Below are 17,096 nucleotides of genomic sequence, written 5' to 3'. Positions count from 1 at the left end.
CGACCCTGGGACACGGGGACAGCTCCGGTACCAGCCCTGCGACACGGGGACAGCTCCAGTACCGACCCTGGGACACGGGGACAGCTCCGGTACCAACCGTGGGACACGGGGACAGCTCCGGTACCGACCCTGGAACGCAGGGACAGCTCCGGTACCGACCCTGGGACACGGGGACAGCTCCGGTACCGACCCTGGAACGCAGGGACAGCTCCGGTACCAGCTCTGGGACACGGGGACAACCCCAGTACCAACCCTGGGACACGGGGACAACCCCAGTACCAACCCTGGGACACGGGGACAACTCCGGTACCAACCCTGGGGCATGGGGACAGCCCCGGTACCAACCCTGGGGCACGGGGACAGCCCCGGTACCGACCCTGGGACACGGGGACAGCTCCGGTACCGACCCTGGGACACGGGGACAGCTCCGGTACCGACCCTGGGACACGGAGACAGCTCCGGTACCCAGCCCTGGAACACGGGGACAGCCGCGGTACCGGGGACAGCTCCGGTACCAAGCCCGGGCCAGCTGGCCGAACAGAGCCCAGGGCACGGCCCGGGCCGAGCACACCCGGTCCGAGCCGGTAGGAGCCAAGAGCCGCCGCTCCCCGGGTCCCCCCGGCCGCAGGGTGACCCCCGGGCTGTGCTCGGAGCCCGCAGCCCCCGCCCCGCTCGCTCGGCCCCGCTCTCACGGCAAGCCAGGCTCCCCAGAACGCTTCCAGAAACTCCCGGAGGGGTAGCACACATCTGAGAGCCAGGCACACCGTGCCAGCACGCTGCAGCAACAGCCACAGGAGTTTATTTGTAGTTTTCAAGATAGTGGCTTTTCAAGCTCGGGAACATTAATTAGTTAAGGCTTAAAAATAGTGTCTGCAGTTCTACTGCCACGGTCAGCGAGGTGCAGAGAGGAGAAAGGAGCCAAGCAGTTACAGAAACCCTGAGCTCAGCAGCCTGTACCTGTGCCTTCAATTCCAGTTTCCAGAGGACCTAAACAGGCTAGATGAAGGATGGAGCCTACAAACAATGCTCCCTTTTAGATCTGGAGAGGAGCTAAGTGGTTTTGTTCTTACATGACAGTGTGACATCCAAAGGACTCTGCTTGGCAGCAGGCATGCACAAATCAATAGCTTCTACCACTTCCAAGGAAAACTTCAAAAAAGGAGCAGAACACCACAGAGTTCCCTCGCTTTCAAGTCAGATTTTATCGTACAGGCTCACCAATGCCTCCAAGTTCTAGCAAATGGCAAAGAGTCAGAGCTGTCCCAATGCTGCTCTGAGGTATGAGATTCATTTTTCTGGGATCAGCTATTGCACAGGATTCTGCACAGAAGTACTGCAAATGTCCTCATGAAATAAATTTTGTGTATTCAGGGAGTTTCATTCTGCAAAATCAGGGACCACAGAACTAAAGCTGCAGGAAACACGACTGTCCTGATGTAAAGTCCTCTACTACTACTAGGGGGAACTGCAAACACACCTGTGCAAATGTCCAAACTGCAAGAGAAATGAGCTCTGAGAGGCTTTTAAAAGTGTTTATTGATGATTATTAGATGGAATGATGGCGCAATAGTGCAAACTACTGTGCAATTGGGAGAACACTCCCTTCCCAGCTTTCACGTTTACTTTATTATAGACGAGACATGGAATAAGGATTAAATACAAAATGGGTCAATGTGCTGCATTTACCACCCCAGCTGGGCTTTGGATAGATTTCTGTTCCCTCAGTGCATGTCAGTTCAGAACTACATTGAAGTGGGGAGTGCCTGCTTGTTCTGCCCAACCCTGTGAGCTGGAACCAGCAATCTTTTTCATTTGCACACACATCCTCAGTCTGAGAATCCTAGCACTTCACTCAGCCAGTTTCTGCACCTTCTGTTTCATAAATAATTGAAAATACCAAATGTTCACAAGCCACACATAATATTTACTACAACACTACAAGTGAGCTTCAAGAGCACTGCTTCAGAATCAAGATTTCTGCTAACACTCTTCATAATCTTGCTAGCTTGTGAACTTAAGATGCCCACTTCCTCATTTTTTAAGTGTTTTTCCCCCTGGAAGCCTCTAAAAACAATTGGGAGTGAGCAGCTAAACTTTTTATATTAAGTGCTTGAGTCAGCATTGGAAAAGGATTTATTTGTCACTAGCAAGCGACCAGCTAGTTTGTCTAAGGAGATTGCACTGTTAGATTCTAAGTCAAAGAACATTCTTTCCTCAAGTGATGCATTTTGTGAAAAAACAACCCCAACCACACCCAAAAAAATTAAACAGTTATGAGTCTCAAGGCTAAACTGACCAGCATGTAGAGGTTCAAATTATCATCCACACATACCCTCTTTGCCTCTCAAATCTGTGACAACGTCCTTTTCTCCAAGAGAATCTGAAACCACAGCTACCTGGAGACAATAAAACCATGGGGCAGATACTGGAGACTTTAGAAACTGCTGGGTATACATCATGTGGCTTGGTGGTGGGCTGCCTTTGAACATCATTCTCATTCCAGTCCAACAAAATTACCTACACACACAAAATGTTGAAGTTGTGTGACTTGTCAAAAACAAGACATCTCCAATTATTGATCACACTTCAGCATACAGCTGGGACAGGGAATAACACATTACAGAAAGCAAAACCACAAGATTTTAGTTACATAAAACAATATAATTTGTATATAAACTGATAAATACTGTCTCCATGGTTCACTAATTCCAAATACTAGTTATCTGCACGTTAGTTGCTAATATCTATTACTGGAAGTAGTTCCAACTTGTGCTCTCTCAGGTTGGTCAATTCATCTCCGAGACTAGTCAGCCTGTTTGCTCTGACAGAAAAAATCTCAGCAGTGAGACTGGGTTCCATGGGAAGATTTCATGTTGTCTTCCAGATAAGGAGTCCTATGATTATACAGACCACAGCAAGGCCAAGAATCAGGATACAGATCTTCTTACGGGATTTCTTCTAATAAGAGAAGGAAAAAAAAAAAGCCACTGACACCAGGAACACTTGAGGAAAAAGCAAGGCTACCATTCATGTCACTAACCTGGGTGAACAAGAGCACTTGGTACCCACAGTTATTTGAGAGAAGTAACCAGTGTAGTCTGCACACTTTTGCATGTTCCTTAAACTCCATGATCCTACAGATGACTGTAATTTTAGGAGTGCAGTGGTCTAAGAGATGCAGTTAAGTCAAAATGTGACAGGTTTTGCTTCTCTTAAGGAAAATACAAGCCTCAGAGAAGGCCAAACCTTTCTAGCTATTTAGATTTTTCAGGTAATCTTTATCAAACTCCTAAGCAGCTCTCCAATACAATCTCTAAATGATTTCATGTACAATTACTGACTTGGATTTTACAGCTTTGCTCACTTTATTCCTCACAGGAAACTACAGTCCATCAAGTATTTTTAACTTGGCATCTAAGGATTTGAGGGTAGTTATATATAACCATTTCTTTCTCCATCCAGAAAAAAAAACACATGCAAAATATGTCCAACAGCTCCCAACCTTAGATTTAGAAATACCTCAGAACTTTGGCAAGGAAGCCATGGAGAGACAGAGAGGATACCACTACAACATTCCCACTCTTGCACTCAACAGCACTGGAGTTTTACTTCCAGTACCTCCCAGTTAACAGCTTGGAAGAGTCCAGTATTTCTCTTGTGTGGAAGCCTGAAGTCCCAGCAGTACTGGGACTGACTAAAGCAGAACCTTTACCCCTCCACAGAAGCAGGACCTACAAGGATGATGAAAGGAACCTACAGAAAACTTGGGCTACCATACAGCAGTGAGAGCTTGGATGGGACAGGGAGCACAGGATATGGGACAGAAACTCAGCAGCTGCACAGGAGTGCTGCAAATCCTGGTCTCCAGAAGTTACCTGAGTCTGGGCATAGATTTTTGCATTCAGTGTCTTGGCCAATACATTTACAAGTTGGATACAACATCAGAATTTGTTGTTGTTTCTTCTCCTAACTCCTAACAACAAAGACAGGTGAACACTTAGGCTTGCAGAGTGTGAAGGGCCACACTCTATCTACTCTAAAGTAGAAGGTGAATTTCTATATAATGTTTTTGATTCAAGTGCTTTATATATTCCTTGCAGCCAATTTTGAATGAATGCAAGCTTGCATGAGCCATATAATAACTAGTCTGGTGTGCTGCAGCCCTCAGTGTTTTGCTCTGCCTGTTTCATTATCACTCAACCATACAGTGACAATCAAGCAAGCACACAGAATTTACCTGATAATAGGCAGCTCTCTGTAACTGCTCACTGGCTCTTTCCACATGGACTTCTGCACTTTCCACATTTGCCTCTATGCTATCTATGGAAAAAACAGGAGAACTCATTGCAAAATATTTCAGAGCTTCAGTGTTTATAAAAATTTTAGCCAGAATTAAAATACTTTTAATGCAAAACACTGAAAAATTTAATCCATGTTGGCAAAACATGTAACTGAACCAAGAAAAAGTTATTATCCAAATGCACTTACCAATCATATCTCCTTGGTCATGAATCATCATGGCTAAATCCTTAAATATCTGATTGACATCCAAAATGTCTGCCTGAAGACAACAGTTTAACAAGTTACAATGAGCATTGGGTAAAATATTTTCTAATCCTTACTCTTAGTACCTCTTCTGACCATCACTCAATAGTGAGAATAGACACCAGCATTCACTGAGGTGATTTGGTGTTACCACCTGTTCAATTTGGGATTAATTAGGAGCTGACATTACTCCAGCTACTGAATATTTGTTTCATCACAGCAGCAATTAGCACAGTATGAATATTGTAACATGAGTTGCTTCTGCCATATCTGAGGATCACTAATCAACACTGAGGGAAAATACATCTCCTTCAACAGGAGCAGGGAGATGATCTTGGCATCAGTCCTGTCTGTGAGGAACTCTCCTCCACCATCAGCTCTCCTCAGCCCATCCCATTAATTAACACTGCATCCTGTGATTTATCTCCCAGTACTGTTAACTATGCAGGATTGTCACCTCTAATTGCCTGATTGCAGTTTCTCTTTCTTTAATGAGTTCAAGGTCCTGTTCAGTTATTGCCACATCTTCTTCCTGAGACTGCATCTGATTCCACTCTTCACCACTGGAAAGAGAGGGAAAGTCAGAGTGTCTCTGACTATAGGTACTTCCATGCTGCATTTTATGGCAAAATGAGTTAAAGCTGAAGAGTTTCCTACAGAACAGCCCCCAGTTGTTGGCCCTGGCACTGTACAAGGACAGGACTGATTTGTGACAACAGTCACAAACTGGAACAACTGAAAAAATTGACAGATCAGGCAATGTGGAGATACAGGAAAGCAGTTACATGCATAGCACACTCTGTTCTAGAATGTACCTATAGCATTTCTTTATCTTCCTTGCTTCTTACCATCCCTCCAAAAGGGAGAAATTAAGGTGAAAGTTCTGATAGAGAGCAGCCTGCAAGCACATTAACAGAAGAACACCTGAAAAGCACCTGGATTCAAAGATTCTTGCCTATCTGACATTTGGAGATAAGACTAAAGTGTTTTAGTATTTTAATTTGTTAGTCTAGTAGGAACTTTGAATTAAATTCCACACCAAAAGAGATACTAAAAACTCAAGTAATTTTACATCCCAGTCTACCTCTCTCCTGATGAGCTGGTTCTTCACAACTGCTGCAGAAGTTAAATCAATTAGAGTGGAGCCAGCATCTATAATACAAGGCCATCTCTATGTTCAGCTTAGAATGTTCCTCAAGGGCAACATCTCCATTTTTTCAATAGAGAAGTATGCCAGAAAACATTGTACCAGTCCAGTGTTGAGTACAACACTAACTATTAAGTTTAAAAGTCTTAAAGGCGCCTAAAGAAATGAAAATAAACTACATGAGTAGGTCAGATACAGCTGACCATTCCAGTAATTCTGCCCTGAGATGACCATAGGGTTTGCAGATCTCAAAAGCAGAAGTTTCTGACACATGGCACACAGGAACAGCTTTGAATGTGGAATAGCTACTGTGTGCCATCATGTCTTAGCTCTGGTCCCACTGCTTTTGTGGGCAAGGCCTTCAAAGCCCTCCCAGAACCTGCATAACTGAACTCCTGGGGTTTCCTCCTGGCTGCCAGTGAAAGCCCAGGGCTAACAATGGACACACACTGAGCAGCTGAGCAGAGGGAGGAGGAGACAGATAGCAAAGTCTCTAGATTCAGAAAGTGATTTCTACAAACAGGGCAAAGATTTCAGCCCAGTTGACACATTAATCACAAATACTTCTGCAGGAGCTCAGGCTCTCTTTACCACACTGCAGAATTGATGCAACATTTTACAAAGCCATCTACCACACAGGCACATTGTCACTGCAGAACAGCACAACTGTCTGACAGGTGACAGCAATGCTGTCTTGTGCACATTCCAGGATTATTCTGCCAGTGCACAATGTCCAGGACTTCTGAATTTTAGGCAGCCCCATCTGCTATTCTGCTGTAGCTCCAGATGGGCTGCTAGAGAACATCCAAACCCGTGATACAAATACAGAGCTCTCAGTGGAAGGAGTCACAGAGAGTGAAATCCTGTCTGGTAAATTTGTGTTTACAGGCCAGAACACCAGGAGCTCCAGCTGCCACATCCTAAGGGCACTACTATTCCCCTCAGGGTAGTAATCACACAATCTATATTTAAGGAGGATAAAATACTGTCATATTCAGTTTTTTACATAGTATATTACATGTGCTGTAATAGTTGCTTTTCAATTCTTTTGCTTTGTGTTCAGCCAGCAGAGCCTGGCCCAAGTTACAGTAATACATCACACCAGAAAAACTTTAGTTCTATGTAGTGAAAATCTCAAGAGTATAAGAAGTTATTACCTATCAAATGAAACAAGCTGTTCTTCTCTGAACCGCTCATCAGCCTGGAAGAGATAAATGAGTCACTACTCTCACAGACTACCAGGATCATGCACAAAATCACCAGCAGTATCTTCAAGACCAAGGCACATACTCTCCAAGAGGTCTTGGAGAATGCCACTGTCACTGCAGCTTTCAGATTAAACCCAGGTTATGTAAAATTAGTTTTAGCTTCATCTTTAGATTCAATTTTTAGATTCAGATTGTCTCTGCAAATCAGAGGCAACTGAATGATCAAAAGCAGCCAGTCCATGTTCTTGGATCAGCTGTCAATGTTTGCAACCTCCTTTCCCAACATCAAGCAAAAAATTTAGAGCATAATTCAATGGATAAATGTATTCCCTTGCAGAAAATAAGAATGCAGAGCTAGCAGAAAGCCCTGAGGTAAGAGGAGAGAAATGCTTTCACTGGCCATTTTATTATGAATTCTTAGCAGCCACAGGGGTTTATCAAAAACATAACAGTGAACATACATTGGAGATATCAGCAGGACAAAAATCACAGGAATATAAAGCAACATAGTGTGAGATTTGAGATGTAATTGAAGGTGTGGTAAGCTTCCATCTGAAGTCTTAAATTTTATAGCACAGGGCTGACATGAAGTGAAGAGCAGCCTGCAATACTTTGCTGTTCACTATGCTTTGACTCCTCATCTCATCATCTGCAACATTTGCAACTACCAGGATTGCTTTCCTCCTCTACACTGACACTGGAGCACACTGAAATGAGAGATTACTTCCAACACCTGCAATGGAAAACTACTGCACCAAGGCCTCAGCTTGAGTAAGGTGTCAGTAAACAGGTGTGAGGTTGGAAGGCAAGTACAAGATCTCCCAGAAGACTTAGACCTCATCATATCACTCCAAAATTCCCAGCAATACTTACAGAAATACGGGAGCCAGCTCTCGCCCTTGCTACGGTCTCTTTTTCCTTCTCTGACACTCTCCTCTGTACTGCCTGGAAATTATTTAAGGCTGTGGAGAAGTCATTCATTAATCGTTCTTTCTGAAGCCTCTGTTGGCGCTAAAGAATCAAAACACAAACAAAGTGACTGTCAGACTCTTGAAAAACCATCATAACAACAACAACAACAACAAAGAGTGCTGGCATTCAGAGATCTTTAGGTGCTGGATAAAACAAAAAGCCCACCATGTTTTAATTCCTTAAACCAATGCTCCAGGCCTTGCCAACTGCAGGACAGTTTTGTGCAACAAGGCTCTCCAATTTAATCTAGTTTTAAAGTCTGAGCTATACCATTATTTTTACTCTCATCACATTTAAAAATTCCTCATTTATTACATACCTTTTGGTTACCTACAATGCCTTTTCCCTCCATCCCTTCACTTAGCCAACTTCATTGTACTTAACAAAATACACACAAATACACACTTCACTCACAAATACAGGAAGCCACACATTTCCAGAACTCATGGTAACACCCTGAGTCTCCTAAGCTGCCTCTCCCAACCATGCCACACTACAAGCCTGTTGTTATTAGATCAGATAAAACCTTAGTCCTGATAACCATTTCAGTTTTTCTCCAAATACTAATTTACAAAAATCTTTTTCATCCTCATTTTACAGTGCCAATTTATTTAGCCTCCACAGGACATCTCTTTGAGTGTTGTGACATTTCCAGTGATGGGAAATAAGGAATTGTGGAAAAGCTTGTCCCAAGGAAAACATTACGTCAGTTCTTTTGTTTTCAAGTAGAGAGATTTGCAATAGCTGGCTCAAACTGTGGGATTTCCACGATTGTAATGAGCATGTACCAATTCAACAATCATTCCAAGGAAATAAATATTTTTAATTCTATTTTTTCTATAATAAGCCACTACAGCAGCTTCATGATACACTGAAGCTTCCACCTGAACCCTCTGGAAGCAACAACCCTTCTGTCAGAGCAGATCCTCAGCATGCTGATTCCAGCTTCTGCAGATTTTGACTGAATTTTCCCTGGGCTGCATTCAGGGAGATGCACATGACAGTATTTTGTTCATCACAGAAGATTAACTGAAAAATATTTGCTGAACAAAGCAGCAAAGCATGGTCATGCATCCAACTGCCATATAAACCTTAAATACAGAATTAAACCAAGCCAACATCTGCTGACCCACATCCCCAGATCATCCTACAACAGCACCCCAAAAGCAGGCAGTTGTGAATTGGAACTAGCAGCAGAGAACTGTCCCTCCTCTTTCCCACAGGGAGCAGGAACTAGTATTTGTTAAGAGAAAATCATGATCTTTGCCTCATCATATTTTGCTTTATTCAAATATAAGCAAGGTGAGTCAGCTTTCCCCCCTCCACCACTAACAAATCACATGCAAGGGAAATCTTTCTGGAATACTCACATTTCATACTGACAGGCAGTTTGCTCTGAATTCTTATCCTAAAACACTACCTTCAACACTACCTTCCACGACCAAGGCACTTTGTAAACAACATTATTTTTCAGAAATTTACTCCAAAAACCAGAACTGCACACTGAGTTCTCCCCTTATTCTCATGTGGGAAAGTTTTATACCTATTTGCTCCTGGGAAATATGGTTTTCCCAGTGTCATATGAACAGCCTGGATGAAGCCAGCTTAATGAGTTTCTCTATTTCACCATCATCTTTCTGCTGTCTGTTCAACTGTGCCAGTTCAGGCTTTGTGACACTGTGGTCTAGCCTAGTTCCATGAAATGAGTGATCTAGAAATATAAATATGTCCAGAAAGTTCTGCCTACCTGCTCAGAAGCAGACAGGGGAAGTGGCAGAGACCCCAACTCCTTGAGATATTCATTGGTCTCTTTGGCAAGGCGGTTTGCAGAGTGCTGCAGCTGTTGTCTGAAACAGAAGTTCAAAAGCAGTTACACACAGAAATCCAAAAGCAGTTACACACAGAAATCCAAAAGCAGTTACACACAGAAATCCAAAAGCATTTACACACAGAAATCCAAAAGCAGTTACACAAAAAAGCAGCCACTGAGCGTTTTAGCACTCAGAATAATGACTAAATAGGGATTCTGAGATCACACAGCTTTACAGCTTTAACCTACAGGATCAGAGATGTACTTTGGTTTTTAACATCAACTTGACTCTGGACTACATTTAAAAAAAGATTCAAATAATTTCTTTGCTCCCTGCTAACTAGTATAACTCAGCAGCTTAAAAAACATTTTTTTTCTCCAATGGCATAAGAGAGAAACAACTTTGTTCAGTGAACATAATTCCTCTTTTAGGGTGAATTCCTTATGGTGCCAATTAGTGACAACCACCAACTCCATTAGTTAAATGTACATTTGATAACAGTTTAGGGACTCTGATACTAAATTCTTAATTTTTGTGAAAAACAGTGGTCAGAAAAAAGAAAATCCAGCTTCTACTTCAGGAATTGCAAGGCCTTCCCTTGAGCCTTTATGTTTTCCAATAACATTGCAATATGAAGCCATTGCTTTGAAGAATCTAATACTATTATATAAAATCTATACACTAGGAAGAAAAAAGAAAAAATACTAAAACCAGAAGCAATTTCTTTTGCATTCATTGGGTAGAAGATGCTTAAGTGAAAGTCATTTACTTGGCCTAATGGACACACAATTCAAGACATTCAGACTCCATTATTGTATAAACTGTATATGCAAACTAAACATACCATCTATGCATTTTGGCAAGTCTGTAAGGCAGCTGACAATGTGTGGGGTGCAGTCACTCTCACCCCAAAGAGGAGAGATTATGCAGTGATGTTAAAGGGGAAGGCATTTGTTTGGTCACCAGTGATTACTTCTTTAATCTACTGATTAAATAGAGATTGAGTCAACTGAGCAGCTCAAGGAAACAAATCCCCTCTACTCCCAATTGGACTCTGATCTCATCCTTCAAATGTGGTATGTGTGTCTTCCACCACAAGTCATGAATTTATCTAAAATCACTGCTATAAAAACCAGGATAATTGTGCATTCAGAGATTCAAGGTACTGTCACATGAAGAGAGGGTGAAAGAATGTACTTTCAAGTTTTCTTTGATGACCTCAGAAATTATTCTTTCCATAATGTGCTATTTATGCTCCATGAGTTTGTAAACGATGCACAGACGCAGAGAGCCCCTGTCCAGCCTCTCCAGGGCTCAGTTTGAACTACACCTGTTTAAATGTCTTCTACACTGTCCCCCACTGGCACATTATTCTTCTGAAATTACAAATGACATTTTGTCTGCCATATATTATTGTTAATCTTTCTACTGCTCACATCCATCTGTACTACAAGCTCCTTTTTCACCAGTCATGGGACTTCCTGTTTTTCCTTACTGGTGTCATGTGAGCACCAAATATCTGGTATGGCATTAATTTCTTCTGAACCATGAGTGAAGCTAGTATGACTGCTCCTCAGAGGACAGCTAATGCTAATGCATGGCTGAAGTACTATTACTTTTAAAAGAAACTATAGAAAAACTATACAGAAGAACAATACAGAAAGAACTGCTCCTACCCAGCAGCTTTGAATGGCTTCTCCAGAGTCCTGCAGAAACACCTTAATTTGTTCAGTAAACTACTTTATGCAGCTAGTCATTCTGGGTTTGTAGGACTGTATTAAATTTATCTAATAAAGCATCTCCCCAAAGCAAGTAACCCACTATCCTAAGAACACAGACAGAAATGAAAGAACATTTATACCAATGTTTGCTCATTTAATACTCACAAATTTTCCTGAAGTTTGCTGGAATCCTGTTTGGTTCCCAGCTGGCTCATCAAATTCTTTATTTGAGCAGCTGAAGATAAAGACACCACAAGATGAGTTAATAAGACAAGTTCAAACATATTTTTTTCCTTCTTGAATGTATTCTTTTAGGTTTCCCCAAAAGAAATCTAAAAGCTAAATTTATTTCAATATCTGACTTAACCTCTGGGTGGATGCCAAGAGGATGGGGCCAGAATCAGGACACAGGACAACAGCAACAACTGAAACACAGGAAATTCCATCTAAATATGACAAAAATTTCATTTGCTGAGAGGGTGACAAAGCCCTGGAACAGGCTGCCCACAGGAGCTGTGGAGTCTCCTTCCCTTGGAGATATTCAAACCCTGCCTGCATGCACAACCTGCTCAGGGGGAACCTGCTTTAGCAGGGCCTGGATGAACTCCAGAGGTCCCTTCCAAACCCAGCAGTTCTGGGATTCTGTGAAATGCAAAGTGTATTTTAAACCTCCCCACCTATACATGATCCAGCCTAACAAAATAACTTTCAGACAAGAAAGTGATAGTGAGGCACAGATACCCTGAAGAGAAGTCACTGGAGCTAAGAGTTTGTGCACTCCTTTTCCTCAACCTTTTTAAACCAATAACAGAGCTGTTTCTACCAGCCTTGCTATTTCAGGCTATAACTGCTGCAGAAAAACTTCACTAGGCTGTGTTGCCACTTTTACATTACTTTTAAATTACTTGAATTATTAGTGCTCTGTTAAAAAAAATTAAAAGACAATGCCAAGTGTTGCTATTAGTTTCAAACCACCCACTGCACCCCAGACCTGAATTTTTCTACTCATGATAGTCCAAACCTTTCACAATACTGGCACAAACTATCTTTCAGGAACAACAGATAGCAACCTGCACCTCAAAGTTTGCCTTTGCCAATTTGAATTCATGCTGTAGCACAGAGAGATATTTTAGAGCTCCTTCTCCCTTATCTCCAATGTTTTCCCACTATTTTCTTTGTGTAGGCACTCATGATCATGAAACCACACAATGAATCATATCAAACCATTAACCTACAAGAAAAGCAAGTACATTTTCTCTCTCCACTCCCCCTACCTTAGAATTCTTTTCTGACAGATCAAGAAGCTTTATTCTTGATCTACTTTATTCTGCAGCAGCACAGTTTTTATCATTACTGAAGTGCTGGGCTCAGCACTTAGAGCAGCATAAAGATTGATTGTGCAAAATCAGTCATGAAATCTCTGCTATTGCATCATGCCAGTGTGAGGCAAGACCAAGAATCACCTTAATACAGTTCCACAAGCAACTGAATTGAACTGAATTATCTCATGAATTTAACAAGAGTTTCTTCCAATTCAGAGACACCCTCCTGTATAATTTCTGCTTTCAGCCTGGAGCCTCTGCAGTTGATTAAATGTGCTGCTGGAGAAGCATCAGATCCCTACAATGGCCACTTGTTTTAAAGGATGTCCAATGGCTAATAGCAACGGCAGCTCAGCTAAAGCTGCAATACAAGTTCATCAGTAATTAGCCAGTAATTAGCTTTTACATCCACCAAGTGTATTCTCACCTAGGATTTCAGACTTCCATTAGGTTATTTTGTGAGGAGTTGGTTGGCAACTCCTCATACACTGAGCTTGGCTTCCAGCAAGCAAGACTGCACATATTTCACAGCTCTGTCAGACACAGGAAGGTCAGAGAAATTCACAGTCAAGTTGATGACAAACTGCTCAAGGACTGCACTCTCTGTGTGTGGATGCTGAGGACTTGGCAAACAGCATTTGTGCCATAATGTCCAGACACTCTGTGACTTATTTCCCTCTGCATGGGGAGATTCTTGCAGTCTTGTTTCCAGGCTGGGCAATGTCTGTCCTGCCCTGAGCCAGGTTCAGCAGCTCGCTTTGCTCAGTTTATCTCGGCCAACAGCAACACACACAGTCTACACAAAATGAGAATAAAGTGTCTGGGAAATGAAAGGAAGAGGCTGGAAATCTTTATTCTTTGGATAGTGGGTATGTACCAACACACAGAGCTCCTCAGTCAACAGCTTTCCATCTCCAAGCCCTTTTAGTTTCAGGCTGTAGAGCCTTCCACATGCTCACTGTCTGACAGCTAAGATTTCTTGAAACACTTCAGTCTCTCCTCTAGCTGCAAGTCTGTTACATTACCTGAGCAATCAACAATTTTGCCAGCTCAGGCTACCGGTTTTCTGTACATTTTGTGTGAAATGCTCATTCCACAGAGACTCCCCATGGAAGTGAATAACACTCAGCTGTGTCTATTTTTCTGCTCTTTTCCTAATAGGGGAAGAAGAAATGAAGAGAGCCTTAAGATTTCAATGTATCTTCTTCTCAAAGGTTTGAATGGAAAGCTATCATATAGAGTGCAATAAAGTAAACTACTGTAACGTTAAGTCAGATGTTCTGTGTGTTCCCACCCACCTCGATAAAACTGTAAGGCTATTTGTTTAACTTGAGATAGGCAGCATGGAGATAGGATGGCTGCAGGTCATGAGACAGCAGAAGCCTGTCCTATGAGAGAGAGAAGCTGAGCTGCTTAGAACAGGAGGCTCTAAGAAATCCCGTGGAAGGAAGAAACAAGGAGTGTAAAGGAAAAAAATAAAAAAGGGAAAAACCTCAACAAACCATGCTATTTGGCAAGCTTTGAAGCAATTCAGCAATGCCTACACCAAGGAGAAATGAATATGACTGAGCAAAGCATTTTCAGAAACATAAATAGCTTTGCATCATCAGAGGAGTCACCAGCTTTCTGAGGAACCAACATGTTCGACTGATCTTGCCCGTAAAAACTTGCACAGGCACTTGAACAATTAATGTCTTTTTTAACAAAGGCTGTATCCTAAGGAAGAATTATACCAAAAAATCTCCTGAATGTACTTACTTTAGTGAGCAGCATTTCAGCCATCAGTACTGAGATTTTTATTATTATCACACAATACCGACAACTTTCTCTAATGACAACCAGGCGACCAAGGAAGTGCAACACCCTGTCCCTAATTAAATCAAACATCCTGTCCAGGAGCAGGACACTGCCAGCACAGCGAGGGGAAAGCCGCCCGTTCCCATCCCCACTCGAGATCCTTGGCACAGCGAGGGAGTTCCCCGGAGCCCTCACTGAGGGCACCGATGGCAGCGAGCGGACCGGAGATGTCAGCGAGGCCGGGGAAGGGAGGCTCGGTGACAGCGACAGACCCTCAGCGAGAGCGTCAGCATCACCGAGAGCGCCAGCAGCCGGGCTGGGCATCACCGAGAGCGCCAGCAGCCGGGCTGGGCATCACCGGCCCGGTCCGCCCGCCTCGGGCACCGCTGCCCGGCACCGCCACGGAGCGGCTCTGCCCCCGCAGCTCCCGCCGCACCCTCATGTTCCCGGCCCCAGCCCCGTCCCTCCCCGGCCGCGCACTCACTGTACTGCGCAATCCGCTGCACGTTGCCGCTACATGTCTGGATGATGCCGCCGAAGTCCCGGGGCGGCGGCGGCGGCGCCCCGGGGCCGCGCGGGTCCAGCGGCCCGTACGACATGGCCGGGCCGGAGCGAGCGCGGGCCCCGCTGACAGCGCCCGCCCGCCCCGCGCCTGCGCGGCCGCCGCGCCTGCGCGCTGGGCACGGACCGGGGGCCGGGAGGAGCGGCGGGAGGAGGGCGCGGCCGCCGTGAGGGGAGAGGAGCGGAGTGTGCAGCCGAGGGGTCCGGGGGGGTGGCAGTGGGCCTGGAGCATCATCCAGCACTGCCGCTGTAACCCCTAAACCACTAAAACAGCACCCAGCGCCGGATACCGGCGCCTCTTCAGCACCTCCAGGGGTGGTGACTCCACCACCTCCCTGCGCAGCCCCTTCAGTGCCTCGCAACGTTTTTTTCTCATATCTCATCCCAATCTCCACTGTCTCGGCTATTTCCTCTTATCCTCTCACTGCGGGCACAGCAAAGAGACCAGCACCCACCTCACTACAGCCTTTTCTTGGGTGTGGAACCCAGGACATCCCTCTGGCTGCCGTGGATGGTTTGAGACCCTGGCAGGGGGCTCAGGAGCCTTGGCACAGAGCCCAAAACCCCTGTGCCTTTGATTTTAGCCCCTGGGAAAAATTACCACCCTTACATGAAGAGTTACAAGCCACAAAAAATAAGTAGAGTATAAGTTAGTTTATCACAAGGTGAAAAAGTAGATTTTTAAGATTTTCAAGAATAAGGATCTGGGGTCATGATGGAGGAATTTGGGCGTGTTCTGTCCTTTCTCCTTTTTGGCATCCATCTTCTGGGTGATGTTGGCACTTTTGGATTGGTTTAGAGTAGAACCAGACTGTACAATATAAGTGATAGGTATTGGAAGATAATTGTAGATAATGTTCTACATGTAGTTTGTAGTATAAAAAGATAATACCATCCTGAAGGCGGGCAGTGTGCCTGGGGCTGAGCTGCTGAACAGACCACAGCTGGTCAGGGAAAGAACTTTGAATTTAGATAAAATAAACACCTCTGGAAACCACAGAAGAGTCTCCTGACTCTTTCTCTGGTGCTCGGGCTGGGACACAGAGACTTTTAACATACCCAGTGGTTGTCTCAAGCTCCTGAGACACCACTGACACTTGGGGAGTTGTAGAGAGCAGTGTGATCCCCCTGAGCCTCCTTGAGATTACACAAACCCAGTTTTTCATAAAATGTGATTTCCAGAACTTTCACAAGCCTTGTTGCCCTTCTCTGGACATGCTCCTGCACCTAAATGTCCTTTTTGAAGTGAGGAGCCCAAAATTGAACGCAGTACTCACAGTGTGGCCTCACCAAGGCTGAGTGCAGGGGCAGAGTCACTCCCCAGCTGGGATGGGATAGGATATAGGATATAGGATATAGGATATAGGATATAGGATATAGGATATAGGATATAGGATAGGATAGGATAGGATAGGATAGGATAGGATAGGATAGGATAGGATAGGATAGGATAGGATATAGGATAGGATATAGGATACAGGATATAGGATATAGGATAGGATGCCTTCCTTCCATCACCTGGGAGTAACATTAATTTTTACAGAGATGTGCTCTGCTCTGGGCAGTGTGCCTGCCCCAGTACAGCCATACAAGCCCAGTTCAGGATGCTGTTTCATGCTGTGACAGCTTGCTGTCACTCTTCCCCTATGGAATGGCAGAAGGGCAGCTTGTCTGCAGGAGCACAGGAAACTCCTCCTGTCCAAGACCTTGGTGATCTCCAGGCAGGATTTGCTACTAGGCCAGGCATAGCAGAGAATGCCATTTGAGGGTGGCTCCCTTCGAGAATAAAACTGCTCAGAAATGGGAGTTATTAACAACAAAATGTGTCCTGGCACTTATTTTGTGATCAGCTGTCTTTTAAACATTTCCATGTCTTGGTAGGAGTTTGGTGAATATGGCCAAAAGTTTTTATGGTGGATATTCAGCAGCAACACTGCTAAAGAAGTTTTTCAAATGAGCCCTGCCAGGGTGAGGGGTGCAGTGACAGCCTGGCACAGGGTGAGGAGGAGCCA

At 44.1% G+C, this 17,096-nt stretch overlaps 1 protein-coding gene across 1 annotated transcript; it reads right to left on the bottom strand.

Annotated features, from left to right (window-relative positions):
• Positions 1–1,518: 1,518 nt before the first annotated feature.
• Positions 1,519–15,176, bottom strand: STX12 (syntaxin 12). Its single transcript, XM_033080841.2, has 9 exons — positions 15,008–15,176; positions 11,570–11,639; positions 9,620–9,719; positions 7,774–7,911; positions 6,850–6,893; positions 5,003–5,108; positions 4,489–4,561; positions 4,238–4,320; positions 1,519–2,958 (listed from the first exon to the last, which is right to left on the bottom strand). The coding sequence occupies exons 1-9, from the start codon at positions 15,120–15,122 to the stop codon at positions 2,869–2,871; spliced, it is 819 nt and encodes a 272-aa protein (XP_032936732.1). The 5' UTR covers positions 15,123–15,176; the 3' UTR covers positions 1,519–2,868.
• Positions 15,177–17,096: the final 1,920 nt, after the last annotated feature.

This window comes from Catharus ustulatus, chromosome 26 (assembly GCF_009819885.2).
Source record: "Catharus ustulatus isolate bCatUst1 chromosome 26, bCatUst1.pri.v2, whole genome shotgun sequence".
In the NCBI taxonomy this organism is placed as follows: domain Eukaryota; kingdom Metazoa; phylum Chordata; class Aves; order Passeriformes; family Turdidae; genus Catharus; species Catharus ustulatus.
The sequence above is the reverse complement of the archived record's forward strand: the minus strand, read 5'-3'. Positions and strand labels throughout refer to the sequence as shown.

What these genes read in the sequence shown, in the direction of transcription:
- STX12 (XM_033080841.2), bottom strand. Translation starts at nt 15,122, where the DNA reads ATGTCGTACGGGCCGCTGGACCCGCGCGGCCCCGGGGCGCCGCCGCCG. An exon ending in AGCAAACTTCAGGAAAATTT is followed by an intron (nt 9,720 to 11,569) that starts GTGAGTATTAAA and finishes CTTCTGTTTCAG; the next exon opens with ACAACAGCTGCAGCACTCTG. An exon ending in AGAGAGCTGCCTATTATCAG is followed by an intron (nt 2,959 to 4,237) that starts GTAAATTCTGTG and finishes TTCTCTTATTAG; the next exon opens with AAGAAATCCCGTAAGAAGAT.